This window comes from Lolium rigidum, chromosome 2 (assembly GCF_022539505.1).
Source record: "Lolium rigidum isolate FL_2022 chromosome 2, APGP_CSIRO_Lrig_0.1, whole genome shotgun sequence".
Lineage (NCBI taxonomy): Eukaryota > Viridiplantae > Streptophyta > Magnoliopsida > Poales > Poaceae > Lolium > Lolium rigidum.
The window spans coordinates 69,013,656-69,039,479 of record NC_061509.1 but is presented as its reverse complement, the minus strand read 5'-3'; the positions used below and the strand labels follow the sequence as shown (position 1 = coordinate 69,039,479).

Below are 25,824 nucleotides of genomic sequence, written 5' to 3'. Positions count from 1 at the left end.
TGATAAGTTGAGCATGCATCTCAATTGCGATTTCGTTTCACCCAATGTCATGTTTTTCTTGGCTTGTTGAGATCCGACAACTAGGTCTTTGAAAGTTACCCGCTTCACTTCCTTGCCCTTAGTAGCCAACACTGTCTCAGCTAGATTTTTATTATTTGTAGCTAGATCTGAAACAAAGTCCTTGCGGTCATCTCTCTTCACTCTGGAAACTTGCTTGGACTCCTCCTTCTTGCTCGATCTTTGGAACGATTCATTGAATCGTTTTTTGACTTGTAATTGCTGAGTTGGAGCTGCAGAAGCTTGACGGAATGACTTGGCACGAGATGGATGGCGTGTCCTTGGATCATAACTTCCCGACGATGTATATGGATAGAAGCTAGTGCAGGGAGGTATCCATGACATCATCAGTCAAAAGAATGATGTGGATCCGACTTATTAAACTACTCCTTTCGCCAATCCCGGTCTTCCAATTTCCTCCTTGCTGGGGTGACTTCAATGCTTTTTCTTTAGTCGGCCGACACACATTCTTCTCGTAACTTATCTTCTGATATTTTCCTAAGAGCTGCTCGAAAGTAACTTTCGGCCTCTTGCCCTTGTGCTTATCACGACCTTCTTCTTTGTGGGTCTTGCATGCATCGGTCTTTGGATTTCCGCCTTGCTCCCCAGCATTAGACGGCTTTGGTGTAGCCTTTATGTAATTTCTGTCTTCAATATTATCATTGATGTGAATATTTTCCTTGCTCGATGACTCGCCACCATCATCTCCAGTGTGCATCTTTCCTCCTTGGGGTGATCCGTCTTGATGTAGCCGAATCGACACTTGGTCACCTTCAAGACCAAACCTAGTCAGATGGCTGTTTTCTTGTGTGTCAATCAACTTCAATCGTCCTTTGTTAGCCGATTGTTGGTTTGACAAAACATGTTGCAGTTTATTTGCTCTGGTTTTGATGGCTTATCATGGTGATCAACAAATATGGAATTATTTGACGATGCTCCGACAAGGTGATCACTTATGGTTGGACTAAAGGTACACATTTCATCCCACAACCGATATTGAGGTTCCGACTTTGGAATTAAGCAACCGAGTGGTTCTGGCTTAAGGCCACATCCAACTCGGATACGCACCTCTTTACGTCCTGCTTTTCCGATGCTCTCAAAAATTGGCTATCTCGGAGAACTTCATACCTGGCCTAATGTTTTTGCAACCAACATGATTACAAAATATACATCTCATCTCAGACCAAATGTTAGCCAAGTATGATACAAGAAAAACTACCCACGTAACCATGAAGCTTAGCCGGAAAAGCTTTGGTTGAACAAAATTGTCACTATTGGCCTGTATAGATGTTGTAATGGGCTGGCTGATACATTTAGTAACAATCTTGTTGCTAAGAAATAAATTACTCATCTTGATTGTTATTTCAAAGTTTATGAATATCTTGCTCATGCATGTATTAACAATATAATTTGGAGAAAATCGAAAGAAGAGTAATTATCTGCTAGACATACCTCTGCAAACAAGTCGGGAAGATGCACTGATTGCTCAACTGGAACAACTATTGGTCCCAACTTGGAATAACTCTCCAACCTCCGCCTTCCATTGGATCTTACACCTCATTGCTCAGATGATTTCCTTCACCCATATCCTTTCCAGCTAGACAATCCTGAGGTTGATGCTCATCTTTAGCCGGATTTTGTTCGGCTATGTCTTCTTCTTGATGCCCATCATCTTTGGCACGAAACTCATAGGTGGCATAACATCCATCGTGTTGTATCCATTGTGAGATTCAGCGATAGCAGTCGAACTCATCATGTTATTCACCAGCCTATAATCTGGGATAGACAATGCGTGAAAATCCGAGTCGCTCCATCGTGTGTGGACATTAAGGCGGTCCTCCAGCTGCTTATGCTCATAGCTATATTGAAGATAACTAGAGCTAGCCGATATAGTCCGGACGACCGTACCAACGAAGGGGCTATTTGCATCTAGGTAAGAGAATCAATGATCCATATTACCTTTACAGATAAAAGCCTTCTTGATGACATTTTTCCTCATAGCAAGAACGGGCTCGAGACCGTCCAATGCTTCTTCCCCAGCGGAGTCATCAAAAAGTGTGTTAGACCCGAAAGTTTCCGCCTAGATGCTAGAACAAAGGATTTTCGACCAAGACCGAAAATATGTTGCCTCGATGCTAGGGCGGAAATATTTCGGCTTACACTGGCACGTCCTCGTGCACCCTCGATGCTGGGGGCGATACGCTGCAACTCGCGTCGAAGGAGGATGGCCGGGGGCGATACGCCGTAGCTCACGCCGAAGGAGGCTGGCCGGAAGCATGATACGCAAGACAATCCGGTTAGCGCTTTTTTGATATCCGAAGCCCCGATTCCTCGCGAGGGACCGCGTCGGAGGTTCCGGAGCTATGGACTTCTCCAGGTCGCCCTGACAACCCCTAGAGCCTGTGAATTCGCAGCTCGCCACCATGGGTAAATTAACGAACAACGAAGAAGCATAGGTACACAGGTAATGGGTGATGAACACAAAAAGTGTAATAGATTGATAGATTCGATTGGTGTTATTCAATCGTCCATCACTTCTCACATATATATGATACGGCTGGTCTTCCCGTACAAGTAAGGGATTTTTCTATACTTTCTGCAAAAAAATGACTTTAATTTCCGTCCAAAATCTTTAGATCTAACCTAACTTGGATAGAATCCGGATCTGACTATGTTTCTGTTCTGCTTCTTGTCCTGGCTCAAAAAGTAAAATTGCATTGTAACTCTCATGGAGATGCTTGAAAAAGTAAAATTGAGGCCCCCGGAGAGAAGAACAACTCTCATTTTGTTCACTTTTCCATCTCAAGCCATCTTGACGCGTCTTAAGGCACATCTTCAACTTCAAATCGAATCCGTCGGACAGAAGACTTGGTTACCCGGATCTTGTCATGGCTCTGTGAGCCGCACGGTAGGACATATCAAGATGAGTCCAATAGCAAAGGTGCACGTCTTGATGACACGAACAACTTCTATGTTGAGCATTGTTTCGTCCAAGGCCATCTCGTGGCATCTAGAAGCACATGTTCAGCTTCAGGTCAGATCCATCAGGCGGAGAGTTACCGAATCTTGTCAAGTCTCAGGGTCGCATAGTAAACCGGATCCAGATGACTCCAAAAGGAAAGTTTTACGTTTCTACGATACTTCAAAAGCAACTTTTTACGTTTCTACGATACGAATAACTTTCGTGTTGGGATTTTTTCCATATGGGATCATCTTGAGGACAATCCGACTAACATCTCCTTATGTTGTCTTTCGGGCAGTTCCATCTTAAATCTGAGGTGGCTAAATTCCGACCTAAATCATTTGACCTTCTTCTTGGCGTGACTTCTTGATATCTTCAAGTTGTAGCGCTCTTTGTTCCTCTCCAAGATGGCTTTTCATCCGCCATACGCTTGAAGCGGCCAATCCACCATGTCTAGGATCCATCTTAGAACCAAAGTTACTATGGATCCGCCTAAGGACTGAGGTGGCCATCCGACTAATCCATCTAGCTTCTTCAGCTTCAATGGTTCCGTCTTGAACATGAATCCACCTTGGGACCAACTGGCCAACATTCTAGCCTGGGTCTAAGGTAACTTCATCTGGTCTTTCTCCTCGGCATAACTCCTGAATTTCTTCAAGTCTCACCAAGCTAGCTTAGGCATATGGTGGCCAAATCCGCCTTGAACCTTAGGTGAATATGGATCCGCCTTGGGCCAAGGTGACCATGATTCTGCCTTAACCAAAGTGGCAGTGATTCTGTTTTGGGACTAAGATGGCTATAATTCTAACCTGCTTCCAAATCTGGCTTGAAACGATATACGCCCATCGTGCTTTTAGTCTTCAACAGATCCGGCTTACATAACCGACAGGTGTCCTAAAACGGGTGCTAACAACCATGAACCAGGCTTTGGAGTTCGGACCTTTGGTGGAACTATGGTACACAAATTGCACCCGACTGCATATATTTCACATACGAATCCCAAGATATTATACAACGGCAAGCTACTGACCAAAGCTATCCATGGAAGCACGTGTGGTCTGCCCATGTTCCGAATAAGGTGAGAGTTTTCGGGTGGCGCACTGCCTGCGACAACCTGGCAACCAAGCGAAACAAGTTTAGAAGAACCCTCGAGACACATAGCACCTGCACTATTTGTGAGGATAGCTTCCATGCCACTGTCGCCTGTACAAAGGCAAAAGCGTTGAGAGAATTTCTCACTGCTTCAGGAAAACTGGGCAAGACTGGCTCCTAGTGCTGTTGGCAAACTGCAGCGCCAATTAACGTGCTCCTGTCCTACTTCTTCTATGGAGATCCTGGCATCTTAGATGTGACATCATCCATGAAAAGGGGAAGGAGACAACTCAACGTCGTTCCTCCTAAACTATGCAAATTGTCTACATGAGCCAGACTCAGAAGTGAATGATTCGGAAGGTAAAAAAAATCTATGTATTTCTGACAACGATTGTTGTGCATTTCAAAGCAGGCTGCAGACCAATGGCAGACAAGAGAGGCAAAAATTGAAGGAAGGAGACATCAAAATCATTGTTGACGCGGCCTTCAGCCCATCCACCGGCGCTGCAGCTATCGGCGTGGTTGCCCGCGATTGCCTGGGATACCCTGTTGCGGCTGTCAGCTTGCCCATCGTCGACTGCACCAGTGCTGAAGAAGCAGAAGCTCGAGCCATCCTCGCAGGCCTGAAGCTGGGTCTGGATCATGATCTGAAAGTGACCAGGGTGGAGTCTGACTGTACTACTACTGCAGTCAAGTCTACAAACTCACCGGAATCTATCACTTCCAGTATTTGGTCTGTGTACAGGGACATTAGCTACACTAGATCTCTATACTCTGGTTGTGAAATAGTGTAGATTGGGAGAAATCTGAATGGAGACGCTCACGACCTAGCTAAGCTAGCTGTCCGGTCTGGGGAGGTCAATGTGTGGGTGCCGCCTCTTCCAGATGATGTGCTAGATATTTGTAATCAGAACATTGTATTGTCTGATTTCAATATATGAGATGTTTCACCCCCCAAAAAAAAGAATGATTTGCACAAGGTCATGAAAAGGGAACGTAAAACAGCAAACAACAATCATGAAATCAGGGCTTGGGGACGACCAGAAATGGATAACAATGTGCATCAGTTCTCAACCTTCAAAAGCTTTCTCCCCATCCTGAAAAGGGAACGTAAAACAGCAAACAACAATCATGAAATCAGGGCTTGGGGACGACCAGAAATGGATAACAATGTGCATCAGTTCTCAACCTTCAAAAGCTTTCTCCCCATCCTGCCTAGTGCCTACTGGGAATCATATCATCAAGGCGTTCAACAATGTAACCTAATGACGCAGTAGTACAACACAATTCAGGCTATGATCAAACAAACAAGGTAACACTCCGCATCCGAAAAAAGTTTTCACATAAAGGTTCCACTAGAGTTCATTCATAAATAAAGGGCCATAAAAGGCAACTATCAACATGATTTACACCTGAGAACTGACCGCAGCAGTAACTGTGAGAGGGACTTTGCAAGTTGCTTTGTTGTGCCCATAACCCTTGCACCTGCTGCAGCGCACTGCCCTTTTGATTGTAATACGAGGGTCAGCTGGCTTTTCCTTGGGTCGGCCGACTTGGCGACGGGTGAGAATGGGACATGGTTGCAACCCCACGCCCTGTGATAGGTCAGCTGATGCAGAAGGTACGATAACATCAGGTATCGGGTTGATCGACACGGCGTAAGTCATGCGGTAGCACTCTGTTGTGAAATACTTGGCACAGTAGTCAAGCGGATTCTGTTCTGTTTGCTCAAATACGGCAAGCGCATGTGGGCAAGGAATCCCCGACGCACGCCACTTTCCACAGTTGCACTCCCATGTATCGATGTTGACAACATAGACCGAGCCATCACACACTTCAAACACATTACTGTTTCCATCTTCAGCTGAGCAAACAACACCGAGTGAGAGAGCTTTGCTCACCTCTTCCTGCATTTTCTGATTGGCTGATGGCGTTAATACTTCTGACCATGTATTGGAAGATTCCCTGCGTATATAGATTGTCTCCATCAGGTTACATCTGATTGTATCAAGCAACTGCACTACCGGGAGCTCATATCTGTTGGGGATCCACTCAGAAATTGTCTCAGAAATGCTGCATGTGTATTGGCCAAGACGCGACCCTTTGAAGAAGGCATCTGACCACCGGTCAGGTTTAGCTTCCATAAGCCATTCAGCGAGCTTATCAGATTCAGCTTTGATGAGTTCAATATAATGATTGAATTCATCAACTGTGCATGAATATATGGCTTTCTTAAGATGCTCGACCATTATATCTTTTACATCTTCACTCCAACTGCCATCCAGTTGTGTTTTGAATTCTTCAATAAAAAAGTTGACATTGTATCCATGATAACTGTCTGGAAATATTAGAGAAACATCATTCCACAGACCACTTTTTCCAGTTGATATGAATGTTAATTCTCCAGGCATAGGCAATGATGCCTTCAGCTGTTCAAGAAACCAATGCCAGTTTTCCTGACTCTCATCATCCACTACAGCCAACGCAACGGGGAACACATCACCTTCACCATCAACAGAAGTAGCAGCCAGTAGTTTCCAATGCTTATTTGGTTTGACAGATACCACGTCGAGAAAGAGAAGAGGCCTGCAACCATGCTCAAAACCATGAAGGGAGGCATGGAATGCAACAAAGAAGCGGAACTTTGAATCTTCCAATGCCACTACTGTTGCCACACTCCCAGGGTTTGTTACTAAAATTCTATCACGAAACCAAGGTAACTGATTGCATGCCTCTTCATGTGGGCTGTAAAGTTCTTTTCGAGCTATTAATTTGCCTCGCCAAGCTTGAGAGTAGTTCAGGCTTAGTCCGTATTCACGCTGGAGATCATTTGCAATATCTCTTGGTCTGTAGTTTGGACTGTCACGTAATTTGTCCTTAATAACACTAGCAACCCATTTTTGAGAAGCTAGACGATGACTTTTGACAGTCTCGGACTCACATGTATGACTCCCAACCACCTTCTTTATCATGAACTCCTTCTTTGCAGGAGATTTGGAGGCATGCATGCGCCAGGGACATACATCATCAGTACATTCCACGGTGACACGAGAAGAGTCATTCTTGATAAATCTGTAGTGAAACCTATGTGCAATGGCATACTTGTGTAATGCATCACGGAATTCCTTTGGACCTTCAAACACTTGGCCAACTCCAGTGATCGCATTCTCCCAACTTGCGCAGATCTTTTGTCGCTTAGATCCATCTGGAGTAGTACCTGTTATAGCAGAATCAGCAGGGGTGCTGGAGTCTTCTACAGGGCTTATTATTACCCTGCAAATATATATCATGTCATTTCTAGAATACACTTACAAGGATGTTTATATCAGTAAGAAAGCTACCTGTTGTCAACCTTCTTAATGACGTAGATGTATGTTGTCTCCGACTCCGCATGGAATTCCACCATGCGCTTAAGGTCTTTGTCATTGGAAATTGAAATCAAAGTCTTATTATTTCTTGGAAGGAAGTATTTGAACACATAGGTATCAAGTTTGAGATTATTGAGTGTTGAAGATATCTCATGTTTAAACGCTTTAAAAGTCCAACCACTTTTCACATGCATCGCATGCGCTTCTCCACCAGAATAGGTCATACGACCATCATCCTCAGTTGTGAATTCTCCACCTATTTGAAGAACAGCAACAATCTGCCTGCTCCCCATGAGTTACTCCTTCCTAAGAAGATATAGCAAATCCAAAGACCTCTAAGAAGATCTGCAGAATTCATAAGATTTATGCTTAATAAGTTACCCCAGAATGGAAACCATTTATGGCAGTTTATTAAAAATTGCTCAGTGGGCACTTATTCAAGTTGAAGAAACAATTATGCTGCAATACTGCACAGTGATAAACTTGTTCCTAAAACTAGCAGGCCATCATCAAAAGAGCTAACTTTTTTTTTTTGGCAACTCTCAAAAGAGCTAACTAAGTAATACAGAGAAACAGCTGTGTGAACTAAATATAGAATAACATACTAGCGGCTAGCGCGGCATTAAAAATCGAGAATTTGGTTTGACTGAGTTTCCAAAACTTTGATTTTGTATAAAATATTCAAAACAATAAGAAAATAATTCTTAGACAGCTTATCCTAATTAACTGTAATACAGTTCAGTTGGCTCATATAGAAAACTCAGTTAGCGAGTGTTTGATATGTAACGATAAATCACTTTACTAACACAAGATCCCACCAAACAAATTCAAATTCAGGGATATACCATTCCTGGCTAGTTTCGATTAATTTGGCCTTGGTAGCAAACATCAAATTAATGATGCTCAAAGGGCTTAACATGTAAGCCCTAATCTATAAATATCTTCCATGCATGTTGCTGGAATTCCCCTAACTTACCATACGGAGACTTATGATTGGTAAAGAGAAATATTTTTTTAGTCCTTGGCTTCTGACAATTTTCTTTTGGTTGTCACATAAATACCCAATATTTGGTGGTTCGTCAATTTGCACAACTGTAACCACCTGGATGGGAGGAATGGTTCCAAAATTCATTGTATTAGTAAAAGCACATTGCCATATATTATGTACAAGTGTATAGTACATATGAGCCACAACATAAATTTACGGGCGTCATCAAACATACATGAAGCAATGAACTTTCTATGAAAGAAATCCCTACATGTGCATATCTGTTAAAAAAAACTAGGGTAAGACAAAACACAGGAGCACCTGGGCAGCCATGGCCCTTGCGTTCGGCAGCTCACGAGCCACCACCACAACAAAATTGGCTGCAATTTCGCGGCCTTATGATCACAGTAGCCGTTTAAAGGCACAAATTCCATCGAAATCTAGTACTGTACTTAGGCTAGTTCGTCGATGGTCAGCAGAGAAATACACATTGCTGGAAAAGACCACCAGGTGATAATAAAGATATAATAATACAGAATGGGAATAAATCAAGTAGTCGATCCTGCTATCGAACCTTGAAGCTGAGTTGAGCTTAGCTTGACCGACACTGCCGCTGGTCCGCTGTTCGCTTGAGCTTGATGCCGTCACGCGTCTCGCAACTCCAGCTCGCCCCAACGGCCCACGCGCCACTGAAGCCTGCTGCCCCACGCCTACGCCGGCCGCCGGCGCCGAACTAGGGTTACCGAATGGGCAGGTGAGATTCGAGGTCGAGTCGAGCGGGAAAGACGGCGGGTGGAGCTACCGGAGACCCCGAGAGGGCACCACGGCGCCGACGATCCGGCCGTGCGGCTAGGGTTTGGGCGCAGGGACTGGCCGATGTGGGCTCGTGCACACCCGCACCCTAGGCTGGGGAAGAATATCAGGTCCTTACGCAAAGAAGGAATTACAATCTTGTCCTGCTTCTGTGGGCTGGAATTGGACTAGGTAATTACAGTCGAGTCCTTGCAGGCCTTCAACATGGCTCTCATGGGCTAAAATGGAGTAGAAGATCTCATTTTTGTAACAACCAAGTAAACATTTCCAGTAATGTATTTTCTTCACAGACTAAAATATCTTAGTGCAATTTTTGATGAGCCAAACAAATTTTGCTTTCTTCTAGCAATGTAGATATATATATTTATATTGATTTTTTTTTATTATAGCTCATCTATTTTCTCCAAAAGACAATCTTCTACTTCAAGAAAATGTCTCCTTGTGCATTTTTTCAAAATACCGAAAAGAAAGTTTCTTATTTGTAGCCTATGTGAATATGGTTGGTTTTCTTCTTTTATTGTCCTTATTTGTGTTGTTAGGAGAAAGCTAGTTAAAGCCATTCAACTCTAGAACATGCAAGCGATAGTTCAAAAAAAAAAATCCTTTTTTATCATCCTTTTAAACGTCATGGTATTATATTAAACTCGAGTGGTAACAAGAGATATGTTAGGAGGATTCAATCTTAAATTTGTCTAAATGGTGCTACAATAGAGAATGGATGTATTTAGATTGTAAATATCTAAAATCACACAATAACAACAACTGAAAATTTTATATCCCATCCCCTTTTAAATCGGCGAGGTAATACCTTATTGAAGTAGGGCACGCTACGACAACACAAGACTGACGGGGTGGAGGCTTGTTGTCTACTTGGGAGCCTTCACTGCACCCTTCTGTAACTTTCCTTGTTTCGTCCGTCCATGAGGCAGTCAAAAGAAAGAGAGAAAGGGGTGGCTATAAGTCTATAACGCAGGAGTCGTGTTTTTTTATTTTATGTACCGTCATGTGGCTTTTTTAATGTCATTCTAAGTGAAAGTGCGACAAAAAACGGTGTCGTAGTTCATCGACGTCTTGGCATACCTCCACCATCACATATCTCCAACCAGTGGTTGTGCCAACAAATGAAGCAATGTGGTCATATGCATTTTAACTAGAGCACCATAGGCTTGCATGGGACTTAATAAACATTAGGGGTGAATTTATAAAAGTTGCATGGTCAGTTGAACCGACATAGAATCGTCGATATCCCCAACCCTTAGCATTCGATGTAAGGTTAAAGTTAAATTTTAATATGGGCTAGATCTGTGTCTCCTTCCTCCCTTTTCCTTTTCTAAGACGGTTCATGGTGAGTTGGTATATATAACGACTACACAAATTATATGTGACAACTCTATTATTATTTATTAAAGCCGAGAGCAGGGGTAAACGTGGCTAGTTATCGTCGAGACCGTTCCTCTTCGATACAATTTTAATTTTTTTACATTAAAGACACACGAGAGAAAAATATTATCATGTGGATATACTTCTTAAAAATCAGCAAAGTGCATTAGAAGAAAAAAATCAATGATGCCAGCTCTGCACATGATTTGAAGGCAGTAATGCAATACTTAAGAGCATCTCCAACAGGCGCTCTATCCAGCGCTGTATCCAAAAAGTGACTGATTTAGCGCGTGGGCACAAATTGATGCTCCAACAGGTGCTGCAACCGACGCTGTAAAATAGAGCTTGGGGCAAAAGCGCTATGTCGTGCACTATATCTACACGCAGCAAAGAGCGCGCTGTATAAAATCACGCGCAGAAACAACTACCAATTTTGACAGCTTGAAAATTTAGAGCTTCTGTTGGAGGTGAATATGATCTCACGCGCAAAACATTGATAGAGCGCGCTGCAAAGTGCTTTTACAACGCCAAAATTTAGGGCCGGCTGTTGGAGATGCTCTAACTGAATTATAGTCTCTCAAAAATCTACCATGTGGAAGACTAAAGTAAAAAAACACATACTCCTGGCCATAAGAGAGTGAGGAAAAGAACTCATCAACGTCGAAACACTAGGGGCCACCGTGCAAAATTATCCCCCCCCCCCTTGAAGACCAACCTGAAAGCCCTCCACCGTCACCGGCCGCCCTCGGCAACGAAGACGACGAACCAATCCAATTTTCGCAAGCCCTAAAAAAAACCGCAGCAGGCCCGCCTCCTCCCGACGTTCCTCCTCCGCCGCCGACCACCGCGAGGTACCCATCCTCATCCTCTTCCTCGCCTCAATTTCGCCGCTCCGTTTGTGCCCAATCAATCCGTCCCGTATCCTGATCCTTCTAGGGTTCATTGCAGTCGGCTAAATCAAGGGCGCGTACTACGCGCTGACCGCCGAATCGCGGAGCCGGTGTTGTCGTAGCCGCGATTCGCCATGGGGAGCAAGGGCCGCATGCCTCCCTACCACCACCACCACCACCGGCCGCTCCCGGGGGTCGACTCGGGCCCGTCACACAGCATGATGATGCACCGCGATCCGTACGGCCCGGGAATGCACCAGCCGCCAGGGCCGGGGCAGTTCCCCTACGACATGATGCCGCCGCCCCGGCCGGAGATCCTGGAGCAGAAGCTCGCCGCGCAGTGCGGGGAGATGCAGAAGCTGGCGGTGGAGAACGAGCGGCTCGCCACGAGCCACATGTCCCTGAGGAAGGAGCTGGCCGCCGCGCAGCAGGAGCTGCAGAGGCTGCAGGCGCAGGGGGAGGCGGCGAGGGCCGGCGAGGAGCAGGAGATGAGGGGGCTCCATGATAAGGCTGCCAAGATGGAGGCCGAGCTCAAGAATTACGAGACTGTGAAGGCGGAACTGCAGCAGGCGCACGCCGAGGCGCAGAACCTCTTGGCGGTGAGGCAGCATTTGGCGGCGGATGCGCAGAAGCTGAACAAAGACCTGCAGAGGAACTTTGGCGAGGCGCAACAGCTTCCGGGGCTCATGGCTGAGCTTGAGGCTGCTAGACAGGATTACCAGCACCTCAGGTGTGTCGACATGTGCTGCAATTGTTCTCTAGCATGACTTTTCTTCAATGTGCGATTGACTTAAACTTTGTAAATACCATTTTAAATTGCAGGGCTACATTTGACTATGAAAGGAAACTCAAGATAGACCACTCCGAGTCGCTGCAGGTAATGAAGAGAAACTATGACTCCATGGTTACGGAGTTGGAGAAGCTTCGCGCTGAGTTGGCAAACACAGCTAATCATGACAGAAGTGGTATGTCATTTCATTCTATTACTCTGTAGGCTGAGATACGTAGAAATCTACCGTTTACAACTGTAGTTATTTTGGGTTACCATGAGTTGTTGTTTTTTTATATGTAGGCACTTTGTACAATCCTAATTTTGCTCATAAAGATGGTGGTACGTCTAGCCGACATTCTGTTGGACAAACTGCTTATGATGGTGGGTACGGGGTTGCACAGGTGAGCACCTTTACTTCCTACCAAATGGATGCCTCACAAGTTGAGAAACTTATTATTTTCTCAAGTACGTGACGTATATTATTGTATTGTCCAGATGATTCTGTGGTTTCGAGTCCAGTTGAGTCGAGCTCTAGAGTAGACTTGGTCTCGGCCCTCATTAAGCTCTTGACCACGGCTCAGTTAGGGTTTACCTTGAATGTGGCGCTACGTACTTATAACACATTAATTTTCTCCATCTTATTGCATAATATAAGGCGTGCATGTGAATTTGTTGATGTTTTTTTTCCTTCTATTTCCACAATTACCGTGTCTTTGTTCTCCTGCACAGTTGCACTTATAAGTCATACTCTGCGTACCTTTTCCACTATTTCCATTGCATTAAGTAGGGATAACATGGTCTTTTTTCTTCCATTGCCCCCCTTGATTTTATAATCTGAAACCTCCTTAATTCTTGTGGCCACTCAAAATATGCATTATGATTTGAAACATATTAGCAGTTAAATGCATAGCTTGCTTTTACGTGTCTGCCATGTTTGGTATCTGCCGAGTTAAGTACTTAGTTACACTAGGCCAATACCTCACAAAATTAAAGTACATAAGACATTTAGTTGCGCATTAGGGATCCCCTGTTCTTACTAAGCTGGCTTCTTTTGATTTGAACTGGAAGTATGGCACCAAGTTCTACTTCTACGAACTACATTTAAATCAAAGAAATCACGAACCCACCATATTTTAGTATTTCATGACGTAGATACTGTTGAATCAAGTATCTGGCTCAACCCCTGTTTTCCCATAGATATTCAAGGTGGAGTTGTCATTGAAAATACAAAATAACGCAAATGCTTGCTTAAGCCAGAGCTGTCATTGGAAGCACAAACTATTTCCAGTATTTCCAATGTGTTAAGTAGGGATAACCCGAACCTCCTTGGTTTCATAACCTGAAATCTCCTTAATTCTTGTGTCCACTTAAAGTACGCCTTAGGTTTTGCAACACAGGAGCACTTAAATGCATAGTTTATTTTTATTGATGTATCGGTCATGCTTTGCATCTTCAAGTTAAGTACTTGGTTACACTATGTAGGCCAATAACCTCAGTAAATAAAAGAACATGATGCTTTGTACACAGTAGATCCAATTTTTTCACCTTTGCTAGTCACGACTTTCCTGAGGTATCAAGCATCTATTAATCATTTTTGTAACTTTTGCACGTACTATTTTGTTCATAGTATTTCCTGTATTCCATATGACGTTTTCGGACTTATCAGATCTTTTACCTTGTTGATTCTTAAAAGGCATGGCTTGACTTGGTATGGCCCTAAATTGAAGCTTTACCATTAATATCTTTACATTATATTGTTGATAACTACACAGATATGATTATAAGAAAGTACTTTGCGAATACAAATCCAACATATCTGTGAAGAAAAATCTACATATTATATAATTTTCCTTCTTTGATTACATATCATTTATTCAAGCACCCAGGATCTCCTGTTCTTACTAAGCTGGTTTCGTGTGATTTGAAACTCGAAGTATATGGAACCAAGTTATATGAACTATTCCATTTGAATCAAAGAAGTCGCGTGCCCACCACATTAGTATACCATGACATATGTAACTCTATACTGTCGAATCAAGGATCTGGCTCAACCCCTGTTTACCCATTTGCATTCAAGTTAGAGCTGTCATTGAAAATATAAATAACGTAAATATAAGCTCCTTAATTCTTGTGGCCACTCAAAAATGCATTATGATTTCGACACACTGGCAGTTAAATGCGTAGCTTACTTTTACACACGCATCTGCCGTGCTTGGTATCTGCCAAGTTAAGTACTTAGTTACACTACATAGGCCAGTACCTCACTAAATTGAAGTACAAGAGGCAATTATTTGCGCATTAGGGATCTCCTGTTCTTACCAAGCTGGCTTCATTTGATTTGAACTGGAAGTATGTCACCAAGTTCTACAAACTATTCTATCTAAATCAAAGAAATCACGTACCCACCATATTTTAGTGTTTCATGACGTAGATACTGTTGAATCAAGTATCTGGCTCAACCCCTGTTTTCTCATGGGCATTCAAGGCAGAGTTGTCATTGAAAAATGAAAATACAAAATAACGCAAATGCAAGCTTAAGGCAGAGTTGTCATTGAAAGTACAAACTAGTATTTCCAATGCGTTAAGTAGGGATAACCTGAACCTCCTTGGTTTCATAACCTGAAGCCTCCTTAACTCTTTTGACCACTCAAAATACGCCGTAGGCTTTGCTAGGAGCACTTAAATGGCGTAGTTTATTTTTATTCATGTATCTGCCATGCTTGGCATCTGCCAAGTTAAGTACTTGGTTTCACTACGTAGGCCAATACCTTACTAATTACAGAACATGGCGCTTTGTCCATGGTAGATCCAATTTTTTCACCTTTGCTAGTCATGAGTTTCAGTGTATCAAGCATTTATTTATCCTTTTTGTAACTTTTGCACGTACTATTTTGTTCATAGTATTTCCTGTTTCCCATATGACATTTTCGGACTTCTCAGATTTTTTTTTACCTTGTTGCTTTGTAAAAGGCGTGGCTTGACTTGGCATGGTGCCCTACATGGTGCCCTAAATTGAACCTTTACCGTTAATTTCTTTACAGTATGTTGTTGATAACTACACAGATATGGTTATAAGAAAGTACTTCATAAATACGAATCCAACATATCTGTGAAGAAAAATCTACATATTATATATTTTCCCTTCTTTGATTAGTAACTAATATCATTTATTCGAGCATCCAGGATCTCCTGTTCTTACTAAGCTTGTTTCGTGTGATTGGAAACTTGAAGTATGGCGCTGAGTTCTACGAACTATTTCATTTGACTCAAAGAATTCATGTGCCCACCAAATTAGTATACCATGACATATATAATTCTATACTTTCGAATCAAGGATCTGGCTCAACCCCTGTTTTCACTTTTGCGTTCGAGGCAGAGCTTTCATTGAAAATACAAATAACGTAAATGAAAGCTGGGCTAGCAGCCTTGCCCCTTGAGTGCATTCCATTTCTAGCTTGAGTGCATTCCATTTGTAGCTTGAAGTTAATATGCTTATGCTGCTATGCAAAAATGGATTAAAAAAAGCGTCTATTCTACTTTCTACTTTCTTTCCAAGGAGATGATGGTAGAATTTTGTCTTCAGATTTTCTAATTAACTGTTGGAGTAATCTTTGTATATTAATAACAATCAAATTGTTATGTCAATCCAGGCTAGGACGCCCCCTACTGGTATGCCAGATCCTTTAAGCGGAAGCCCAGCTGGAAATGCTCCCCGTTCTGGATTTGATTCAGCAAGAGGCAATGCATATGACACTTCTCGTCTTGCTGGCTTCAGTTCTTCAAAAGCTGGGGGCCATGATGCATCAAGGGGCGCCACCGGATATGATGTTTCTAGAACACCTGCGGTTGGAGCTCATGCAGCTGCTCCAACTGCTCATGGGAGTACTGCTGGTGCTGGTTACTATGGATCAAGCCAGGCCACACCACCTTCGCATGCATGGGCTCCAGCTGCACCCACCTATGGATCTGTACAGGTGCCAGCATCATATGCATCTGGGCCAGTCCCGTCTTCATCATATGGCGCAACAGCAGTGCGTCCTCATGGCTCAGCTCAGGCACTACCATCATATGGACAAACACAGGCCCCATCTCCATACGCGCATGCACAGATGCAACCATCCTATGGACTAGCACAGGCATCATCACCCTTTGTGCCAACACAAGGGGCTTCACCCTATGGGTTGGGTGCACAGCCTCTGGCCTATGGATCTGGGCAAGCTGCACCTAAAACTGGTGGTTCTTATCAAGCTACACATGGGCGTAAATAAACTGGTGATATCTGTACTTTGATGTGGTGTTATTGGCAAAAGTGACATGGTGCCGATTTGTTTCCTGAATCCAGTTTCATTTCTGCAGCTACCAGAACAGCAAACTGTTGTTTTACTTTTCTTATACAAATATTCCATGCAATCTGTAAAAGATTATATGTGCAAGCATTTGGTTCTGACATGGTTATGCTTCTTGAAACAAGTGTTCAGTGTTGTGATGGTTTGAAATCATTTTCTATGAGATGGTGACGCCTCAAGGTTAGACAAGAAGTAGCCATACTGGAAATCTTGAATACTGTTGTACTGTTTAATTGTCACTCTTGAGTTATTAAATGATGTTTGCTCGATTGACAATTGAGGTTGTTGCGTGTAAGGTAATATGAGAAGCCAGCTGCTAATACTGTAGCCAGTTTGGGTGTTTTGTTAGTTCATGACAGGCTACAGCTTTCTGTTGTGTAGCAATAATCAGAAGTTTGACTGAATTTCATATTAATGAAGTAACTTTGCTGAATATGGATGCAGCACTCCTGGTGTTGCATCGATCCTCCAGATTGGTTTGAAACTGAAATGAAAATTTTAGAACATATCTAGCGAGAGCAACATCTAAATGGTACCATTAAAGGTTGGTATCAGTATATACTTGTCCATGAAAATATTAAGAGTAGAAGCGATGCTCACATACATAATATCTTGATGTGTCGAGGAAGTATTAATTTCGATTATTACCTGCAAAGACAGACATTGTCAGATTTATGTTCTGTGTATCCAAGTTGAACATAGAGTGAACACTCGCAATAGCCATCCATTCGTTCACAAGTTGCAGCAGAATGACAGATTGAACGGAACATTTTACATCCCCATTTGTTGATAATACCATGAATCCAGTCTAGTGCAGTGTATCAGGTGAAATCACAGGGAAAATCCACCGCAGCCATTATTTCGGTGGTCATGGATTCACAGAAAAGATCTCTGGACCAAGTCGTCAAATTCCAGCCGATGTTCTTGGTGCCGCACTACTGCTGTGTTGATGGTTCTAAGCCTCTAACGGGGCTTGAGCAGAATAAATTCATAGAACCTTTACAGAAAGCAGAACAGAAAAGACTGAAATTGTTCCAACTCTACACACAGGGGAATATATTAGGCCCTATACTGTCTGAAGTTTGAACTTGGTACAAACCGGAGGTCATGATCAGACGGGATAGAGATGAAAAGAAGAGAAGCTTTTCCCAGGGAAGGTAGAAGTGAAGCTCTCAAGACAATTGGAGGATGAAAAAGGCTCACTGCCTAACTCATTGTTTTTCATTCTTTCTCCGAGGGGTGCTTTTTGTTTAGTGTTTATAAAGGCATTCTTCTGCCAACATATGTGGTCGATAAGGTATAATCCTACTGTAGGAGCTTATTCAATTATTCAACTTGTTTCAAATCACTCATTAGTATGTCCGGTAACGCAATAGCTTTAAGAAAAGCTGGTCCATTAAACCACTTCCACTTGATTTTATATCTGTTTGAAAATGACTTCTATTATTTTACATTTGTGGTTATGCCAATGAAAATCCATGTTGCCTGCCTAGTGCCTACACATGAGATGCTGCCTATATAGATAGGCTGCATTGCAAAGTAGATTAAAATTTACTAGATTTGGCAGTTGATTAAAATTTACTTCAACAAAGAGATGAGTATAAATTAAATTTTATCAAATCTGGCAATTGATTAAATTTAATGCAAATATATCACTATAAAGTAGATAAACTTTACTAAATTAGGCAGTTGATTCAATATTACTCCACCAAAGAGATCCCTATAAGGGAAATTAAAATTTACTAAATCTGGCAGTTGATAAATTTTTTACTTCAGCAAAGAGAGCACTAACTTCTTAATAATGTTTTTCCTGTCAAATTGCACACCTGTGCCAGACAACTGAACTGGGATATTTTTTTTGCCTTCCATATCCTCTAAGTAGTGATATCTCTTGCTTTCTAGGTAGTTACTACTATTTGTAAGATTCTATTATTCTTCGTCTGTTTGGCACACAAACAAAAAGGAAAGGATGTGATAAATTAGTACCGGTTTGATACAAAGTGTTAAATAAATACTTTGCTTTTCAAAAATAAGGCCCTAAAGAGTAGAAATATCTCAATATCCTCTCTTTTCTTTATGATTGCTATCTTTCTTTTGAAGCCATGTACTTCCTAAGTGAAGACTCATCTCTAGCTACCCCTTCCAATGCCAACTTGACAGAAAGACATAGATGGCACAGCTTTACTGCACGGGGTATCCGATTAATCTAAATTATATTAGGGCCAGATCGATCATTATCTATATATCTAATCTAAATGCTTAGCCCTCGCCTAACAACTCTGGAGATCTCTGCACATCATTGGGATTCTGCCTAAAATTCGTTGTTATGATCGATTCGACGCTATGATTACAGCAAGCACGCATTACGTCTAAATTAAGTAATGGAGCCACGGGCTAAAAGTGACGATATCCTGCATTTTGCAGGCTTCCCTGCTCATCTGAACTAGGCAAAGCCAGCTGTGGACGGCAGTAGGAGACTTGGGAGTTGTAGGCCAGCAGAGCTTGCACTGTGCAGTGCACATATTAGGCCAGATCTTTCTGTGATTGGAATCGTTTACGTTCCATAATTAATTTCCTTTTTGGATAGATCCTTTTTGGTAGTCAGTGGTATACTGATATTTAAACCATAACATAATGCTGTACGGATACATAAGCACGGATATATGGCATGTGGTGAAGGTGAAGTAAGTAGGAATAATTTTATGAAACTTCTGCTTGCCTTCTTTGTTAGGCACCGAAGATGGTAGAGGTTTGGAGCAATGTGAATGGTAGTACCCTTTTGTATCGGTTTTTCGTTTCTTGTGGAATTTTGATTAGTGGCACGAGATCGTCGAATTGCGTGCTAATCAAGACTTGTCTGTCTTAAGGTTCTTCTAAACAGGAGGTTGTACTATTGGCTCAGAAGTAAAGGGTTAGACCAAATCTTTTGCCAAGCCAGATTATAAAATGGCAGTGAAGTGACTAAACGTATTAGTGACTCTTAAGATGCTGGCTTATCGTTGTAAGCTTCCTTATCTGAACAGTCGCCCCCTTATCTGAATTTACTTACTTTCAAGATGTTCAACTGGGATGGTGCACACAAAGTCACTGCTGTCGGAGCTCAACTGGGATTCTGCTCCTATGCTTGGCAGTTATTTATTCATGACATTTCACATCTGAGGAAGAATGTAGTGTTGCGCAGCCAGATTTGTCCAGAAAAACAGTGGTAGTTTGAAGACTTCTTTTGGAAATATGCATTTTACAGTATAACATGTGTACCGCACTTGAGATGCAGATTATTAAGTGGTTTCTTGACAGTTCAAAAGACTACAAGGATCCCGATTGGCCAGTCAAAGAAAGAGAGAGTAGCTGTGATCGCCAAGCTAGAGGGTAAAAGATTGCCAGTGTATCCAGAACCCTCCAAAATGTCGTGAAGAACTTCGGAAACAAATGACAAAATTTGACACGAGACACGATGTTCATCTACCATGCCGCAAAATTTTAAATCCAATTCTTGTGATAGACAATTGGCAATTCTTGTGAATTCATGCGCTATCCAAGGCCTTCTTTTTTTCATGCACGGATCTGCTCCTGGAAATTCAGTCCAGTACTGCTCCTGACAACATGGTCGCCCCAATTTTCGCAGCATTGCGGACAGACCTGCAGGTCCGCGAAGAAAAAGAGTGGTTCTCTGTAAGCAACTGAGGCGTCCTCCGGAAGAATCTTGCAGTAACTCGTTCAGTGTAAAATAAATCACACGTTTGCCTGAGACCAATCCTGACCGTCGGAGACGAGCTGCAACTTGCAGAGAATATATCGTGCGGATTCCATTCCGGCCGCTCGAGGCGCACACGCGAGCGGTACAGCTAGCTCGCTCTCGCTCGCTTCATGGCGCCTTCCTGGCCAGCTCGGCCGCCTCCGCTATAAAACGCGCGCCCCTCGGCTGCCACTCGAACCAGCGAACCCCCAACTCGACCCTAGTGCCAAGATCGAGGCTACTAGCTAGCAACGAGAGAGAAGAAGAAGAAGAGCCGAAGAAGACAATGGGCGGGTGCTTCTCTTCGTCGTCGACGTCCGGTGGCGCGTACTATCACGAGGAGTACGCGGCGGCCGGGTGCCGGCGGCCGCAGCGGGTGCGGCCGAGCGACGAGGACGGCCTCTACTACGTTGGCGAGAGGGACGTGGACAACAAGGCCGGCATCTACATCGCCAAGTTCCACCGCTACCAGTCCGAGGTCGTGCCGCAGACGCCCGCGCCGGCGTCCTTCGCCGCCGCGCAAGGCCTCGCCACCACCGGCTGAGCACAGCGGACCGGAGCTGCGACGTGAGATCAAGATCGATCGAGATGGTTGTCTTCCATATTGGTGTGTGGGTTCTTTCGCTCAGTTCCTCTGTTTAGGCTACGGCTACGCGTGCGCGTGGCTAGATCCTGAGGGCGAGCTCGTAAGAAATAACTAGTAATTACGATGAGGGATGGTTAATGCTAGTAGTCGATGAGTACTTATATCAGTAGTGTATGTAGTATGTATATGCATGTAAATTTGTTCAACATGGATGAAGGTTGGTGATGCACTGCTTGCTGGTTCAGACAAAAGTTGATATTACTGATCATCAAACTAATTAGTAGTAAGTACTTCAGTTCATCTGTCAAAAGGAGTAAATAAGATTTCTGCAACTAGCCTGGATTCTGACGACTTAAAAGTTAAAAGACTAGCAGAATGCATGATAAGCTCCAGCGACCAAAGATAATTAACCATGTTTTGGTTGTTACACGAGAAGGTTCAGTTCATACGTGAGCTACGCCGTGGCCTTCCTATGGAAAACTTACAATTAACCAATTAAAATTAATGGACGTGCCAGTTGTGTATGCCACTTTCGACAAAGGGAAACAAAAAGGGAAGGAACGAAAGTCCAAGTCAGGGCAAAATATCTCAGTCAGCTAGCTGGATTTCGCTTTAAACCTTGGTTAACTGACAAACCACCAACGAATTCAACCCAACTTGAATTTGTTGTGTTTCTAGTTTCTACAAGCCTCATTTGAATTTGGTATGGTATCATTGAAAGTCAGCTGAACTTTTTTTGCAGGGAAAAGTTCGCCTGAACTTGCTGCACTTTCTGCAAATTGGTTTCAACACTCCTTCTGGAAATATGCATTTTACAGTGCCACATGTGTACCACACTTGGGCTACGTTTTCATGACAGTTCAAAAGACAAAACGGTTCCTTGATTGGCCAGTCAAAGAATAAGAGACTAGCTGTGATTGCCAAGCTAGAGGGTCAAAAATAATGCCAGGCTATGTGCACTAGTAGAAAAAGGGTCTTTAGTCCCGGTTCATAACGGGCTTTAGTTCCGGTTGTGCAACCAGGACTAAAGGGTCGAGACTAAAGGCCCCCTTTAGTCCCGAGGCCCCCCTTTAGTCCCGGTTGCTTACGAACCGGGACTAAAGATTCATCCACGTGGGTTCCGTGCGTTAGGGCGAAAATGTCTCCAGGTGAATTTTTCTAATTTTATTTTTTCTAATTTTTCAGTATTTCTATTTTTTCAGTTATTTGCATAGTTTAGTCTCTATCTCTAACTACACTTATCTCTAGTCAAATTACTTACTCGTGGTCAAACTTTCCACTCGGTCACCCATCCCTAAGGCCCCCCCCCCTTTAGTCACGGTTGCTTACGAACTGAGACTAAAGGTCCATCCACGTGGGTTCCGTCCGTTAGGGCGAAAATGTCTCCAGGTGAATTTTTCTAATTTTTTTCACTCAATTTTTTTCTATTTTTTTCAGTATTTCTATTATTTCAGTTATTTGCATAGTTTAGTCTCTATCTCTAACTACACTTATCTCTAGTCAAATTATTTACTCGTGGTCAAACTTCCCGCTCGGTCACCCATCCTCCCACTACTCTAGCACTAGCACGCTTAACTTCCGAGTTCCACTCCGTCCCGCATCCAAGTGCTTCGCGCGCATGTATGTGATACTAGTATCATATCAATCCTATTAACATGTTGGTCGATGTCACATCTCTTTATTGTTTGATTTTCAAATAATTATTTTAATAAACAAAAGTAATGATGTAATAATAATCTTGAATAAATAAATAGACATTAACTTTTTAATTTGTATTATTTGTATTTTTTATTTTTTAAATATTTTTTGCCAAACCTAAAACCTAAAAATTTGAAAATCTAAAAATTGGGTAAAAGTAATAGTAATCTTTATGCAGGATGCAATTATTAATTTTATTTTTTTGAAAAAATAAAAAAAATATAATCCATAATTTATAATAAAAATTAAAATCTTCTTGCTTTTGTATTTTCATTTGGAATTTTGAGAATCTAAAATTTGCCTAATTGGTGAATTCGGATGTAACTTTTTCCCACGATGATTTTGATATATTGTACGTTTTTTTTTCCGACGTCGTATGCAAAAGTTAATGCGGTTTTATCATTTTTCAAACATTTTTTGCAACAAAGGTGAAAATTCGAATTTCTTAATTTCACCGAATAGTAGGTTGCATAACGTACAAGAATCTGAAAACATTTTATTTTTTGAATTTTCTATCATTTTCTTTTGTATTTTACAAAGCAAAAAAGGCGATCCACCAGGGGGCGGGGGGCCCGGGGGTGGGGGTGAAGGGTCCGTGGGGGGTAAAAAACCAGAAAAACCTTTAGTCCCGGTTGATGTTACCAACCGAAACTAAAGGGTACCCTTTAGTCCCGGCCGGAGCATTAGTCTCGGTTCACCAGCAGAACCGGGACTAAAAACCCCATTAGTTCCGGATCAAAGTATTTGGAAACTAATGAGTTGATATGGAAGACCTTTTTTCTACTAGTGGTGCTTTCAGAGGCAACGTGCATTATTACAGATTTATTATGGTGGTTTTACTCCCGCGTTAGAGTTGTGAAATATCTAGCAGTTTTCTACAAAAATCTCTGAAAGTTCAAAAGCTCCGAAGGAGGCCCTATTCCGTTCCATTTCATTTTTAGTGGGGACCGAGAGTTCAACTGATAAAAAACACCTTGTCAATATAATGCACTTGAAAACTTATGGATATACTAAAAAAATAGCAAAATATCTTTCAAAGGGATTAAGATTTTACTTCGCTTGATACACCTTTGAGTTCATCCCAATAATTATATCAAAATAAGATCTTGTGGTGTTTTGCTTCGACGAATTTTTTTCATCATCACTAGCTGCTAGGTTATAATATTGCGCTTGACATATTACAAACGAACAGTTATCGCGATGGTAGTGTATAGTTATCATGTAATATTTTATATTTTTTCCCATTCCAATATTAACATAGAATAACTAGAGTGTGAGACTGTGAGTATTCAAGTGTCAAACAAGAAATGTAACCAACATTAATTCCTAGGTGAGCTCTAGAGCTTGCTTCTGACTAAAATCATATTTAACCATTATTCAAAAGGTTATCAAAAAATTCAGATGCGCAAGTGATTGAGTATATTATGTGCAGATTTTTATTTGAGTGCACACTTATTTATATTTTCTCCCTTGAAAAAAGAACATATTCAATGTACAAAAAGTTGCTATTCAAGACGCATTCTTGTGCTTATTTTAAAAAGATAAACAAGGATATTTTTTACAAAATTTGTACATACTTATTATACGAGCATATGTACACAACTGGCTTTTCTCATAATTTTTTAAACATAAACTTTTTGTTCTAAAAGGGATGTCGCAAATGTGCTCGGGAGCACCAAATCCATCGTCATGGTATTTGCCCATAGAAACTATCATGCAAGTCCATTGGTGAAGAGTGATGTCCAATTACATGGTAACTAATACTATAACTTGGTAACCTATTGGTGATAATCCGCATATTAGCGAACATAATCTAGCTATTATTGATATTTTTTGTCAAAACATGTCAACATGCAAGTTAGTTTCAAATAAGCGAAAAGTACTTTTTCTTTGTTTTACAAATTTAAGAGAATCATGGTGAGATCATAAAGCATGCACCGAGTTTGTGAGAGAGAAATGAGATGGTGCAGCTAGCACAGTACAATATCAGACGACACTATTCATAAGAAATGCTCACTCCGTCCCACGAAACATGCCGAAGATTAATCAAAATTTAAATTTTATCTAGACACTGAATAGATAAGTTTAAATTTTGACAAACCTTCGACATGTTTCGTGAGAGGGAGTATGTATATTCGACGCTATTCAAAGCCCTTGTTTCTTTTCATTGTCACCATTTCTGTGGATCGATCCGCTTTTCGAGAATACTCTCTGTGACAACAGGGGTACCACGATTTTCACGGCACCGCAGACAAGTGACAAGTCCATGAGGAAAAAGAATGGTTCACCGCCGGCACCCAGCGAGCGTGAATTACAGTGTAAAATAGATCACACGCTTCCCCGAGGAAGACCAATCCTGACCGTCGGAGACGCGCTGCAACTTGCAGCGAATATTATAACGTGCGGATTCCATTCCGGCCGCTTGAACCGCAGAGCCAAGTACGCCATTACAGCTAGCTCTCGGCCCAACTCCGCTATAAAACGCGCGCCACTCGCCTGCCACTCGAATCAGCGAACCCCCAACTCCCTCCTAGCTAGTGCCGTGATAGATCAAAGCTAGCAAGCTACCAGAGATATCGAAGAGAGAGTAAGACAATGGGCGGGTGCTTCTCTTCGTCGACGTCCGGCGGCGCGTACTACCACGAGGAGTACTCGGCGGCCGGGTGCCGGCGGCCGCAGCGCGTGCGGCCGAGCGACGAGGACGGCCTCTACTACGTCGGCGAGCGGGACGTGGACAACAAGGCCGGCATCTACATCGCCAAGTTCCACCGCTACCAGTCCGAGGTCGTGCCGCAGACGCCCGCGCCGTCCTCGGCCGCCGCTCGAGCTGTGATCGCCGGCTGAGCACGGCGGACCGTACCGGTCTACCGGAGCTGCGACGCAGGGCAGGATCAAGATCTAAATGGTTGTCTTCCATGTGGGTTGGTTATTATTGGTGTGTGGGTTCTTTCGCTTAGTTCTCTCTTTAGCCTGCGCGTGCGCGCGCGGCTTGATCGCGAGGGTGAGCTCAATGAATAATTAGCAATTCAGATGGCGGATGGTTAATGTTAGTACTGGCGTGTGCAGTATATATGTATATATATGTGTTATGTAAATTTGTTCAAGATCGATAAAGGTTGGTGATCCTAAGTGATGC

At 42.6% G+C, this 25,824-nt stretch overlaps 3 protein-coding genes across 6 annotated transcripts; 2 read left to right on the top strand and 1 right to left on the bottom strand.

Moving 5' to 3' along the window:
* Window positions 1–5,295: 5,295 nt before the first annotated feature.
* LOC124691901 lies at window positions 5,296–9,068 on the bottom strand. Of its 3 annotated transcripts, none has more exons than XM_047225185.1 (3): window positions 9,042–9,068; window positions 7,453–7,824; window positions 5,296–7,384 (listed from the first exon to the last, which is right to left on the bottom strand). In XM_047225185.1, the coding sequence occupies exons 2-3, from the start codon at window positions 7,770–7,772 to the stop codon at window positions 5,518–5,520; spliced, it is 2,187 nt and encodes a 728-aa protein (XP_047081141.1). In that variant the 5' UTR covers window positions 7,773–7,824; window positions 9,042–9,068; the 3' UTR covers window positions 5,296–5,517. The 3 variants fall into 3 exon arrangements, with proteins under 3 accessions (XP_047081141.1, XP_047081142.1, XP_047081140.1); XM_047225186.1 differs by lacking the exon at window positions 9,042–9,068 and adding an exon at window positions 8,456–8,516 and having other exon boundaries at window positions 5,296–7,372; XM_047225184.1 differs by lacking the exon at window positions 9,042–9,068 and adding an exon at window positions 8,456–8,515.
* A 2,300-nt stretch (window positions 9,069–11,368) lies between these two features.
* Window positions 11,369–16,784, top strand: LOC124691900 (protein FLX-like 2). 2 transcript variants are annotated; one of them, XM_047225181.1, is made up of 5 exons: window positions 11,369–11,511; window positions 11,597–12,280; window positions 12,373–12,515; window positions 12,623–12,723; window positions 15,973–16,784. In XM_047225181.1, the coding sequence occupies exons 2-5, from the start codon at window positions 11,685–11,687 to the stop codon at window positions 16,588–16,590; spliced, it is 1,458 nt and encodes a 485-aa protein (XP_047081137.1). In that variant the 5' UTR covers window positions 11,369–11,511; window positions 11,597–11,684; the 3' UTR covers window positions 16,591–16,784. The 2 variants fall into 2 exon arrangements, with proteins under 2 accessions (XP_047081137.1, XP_047081138.1); XM_047225182.1 differs by having other exon boundaries at window positions 11,369–12,280.
* Window positions 16,785–25,283: 8,499 nt separating this feature from the next.
* LOC124689848 lies at window positions 25,284–25,532 on the top strand. Its single transcript, XM_047223311.1, has one exon. The coding sequence runs from the start codon at window positions 25,284–25,286 to the stop codon at window positions 25,530–25,532; it is 249 nt and encodes an 82-aa protein (XP_047079267.1).
* The last annotated feature ends 292 nt before the right edge of the window (window positions 25,533–25,824 follow it).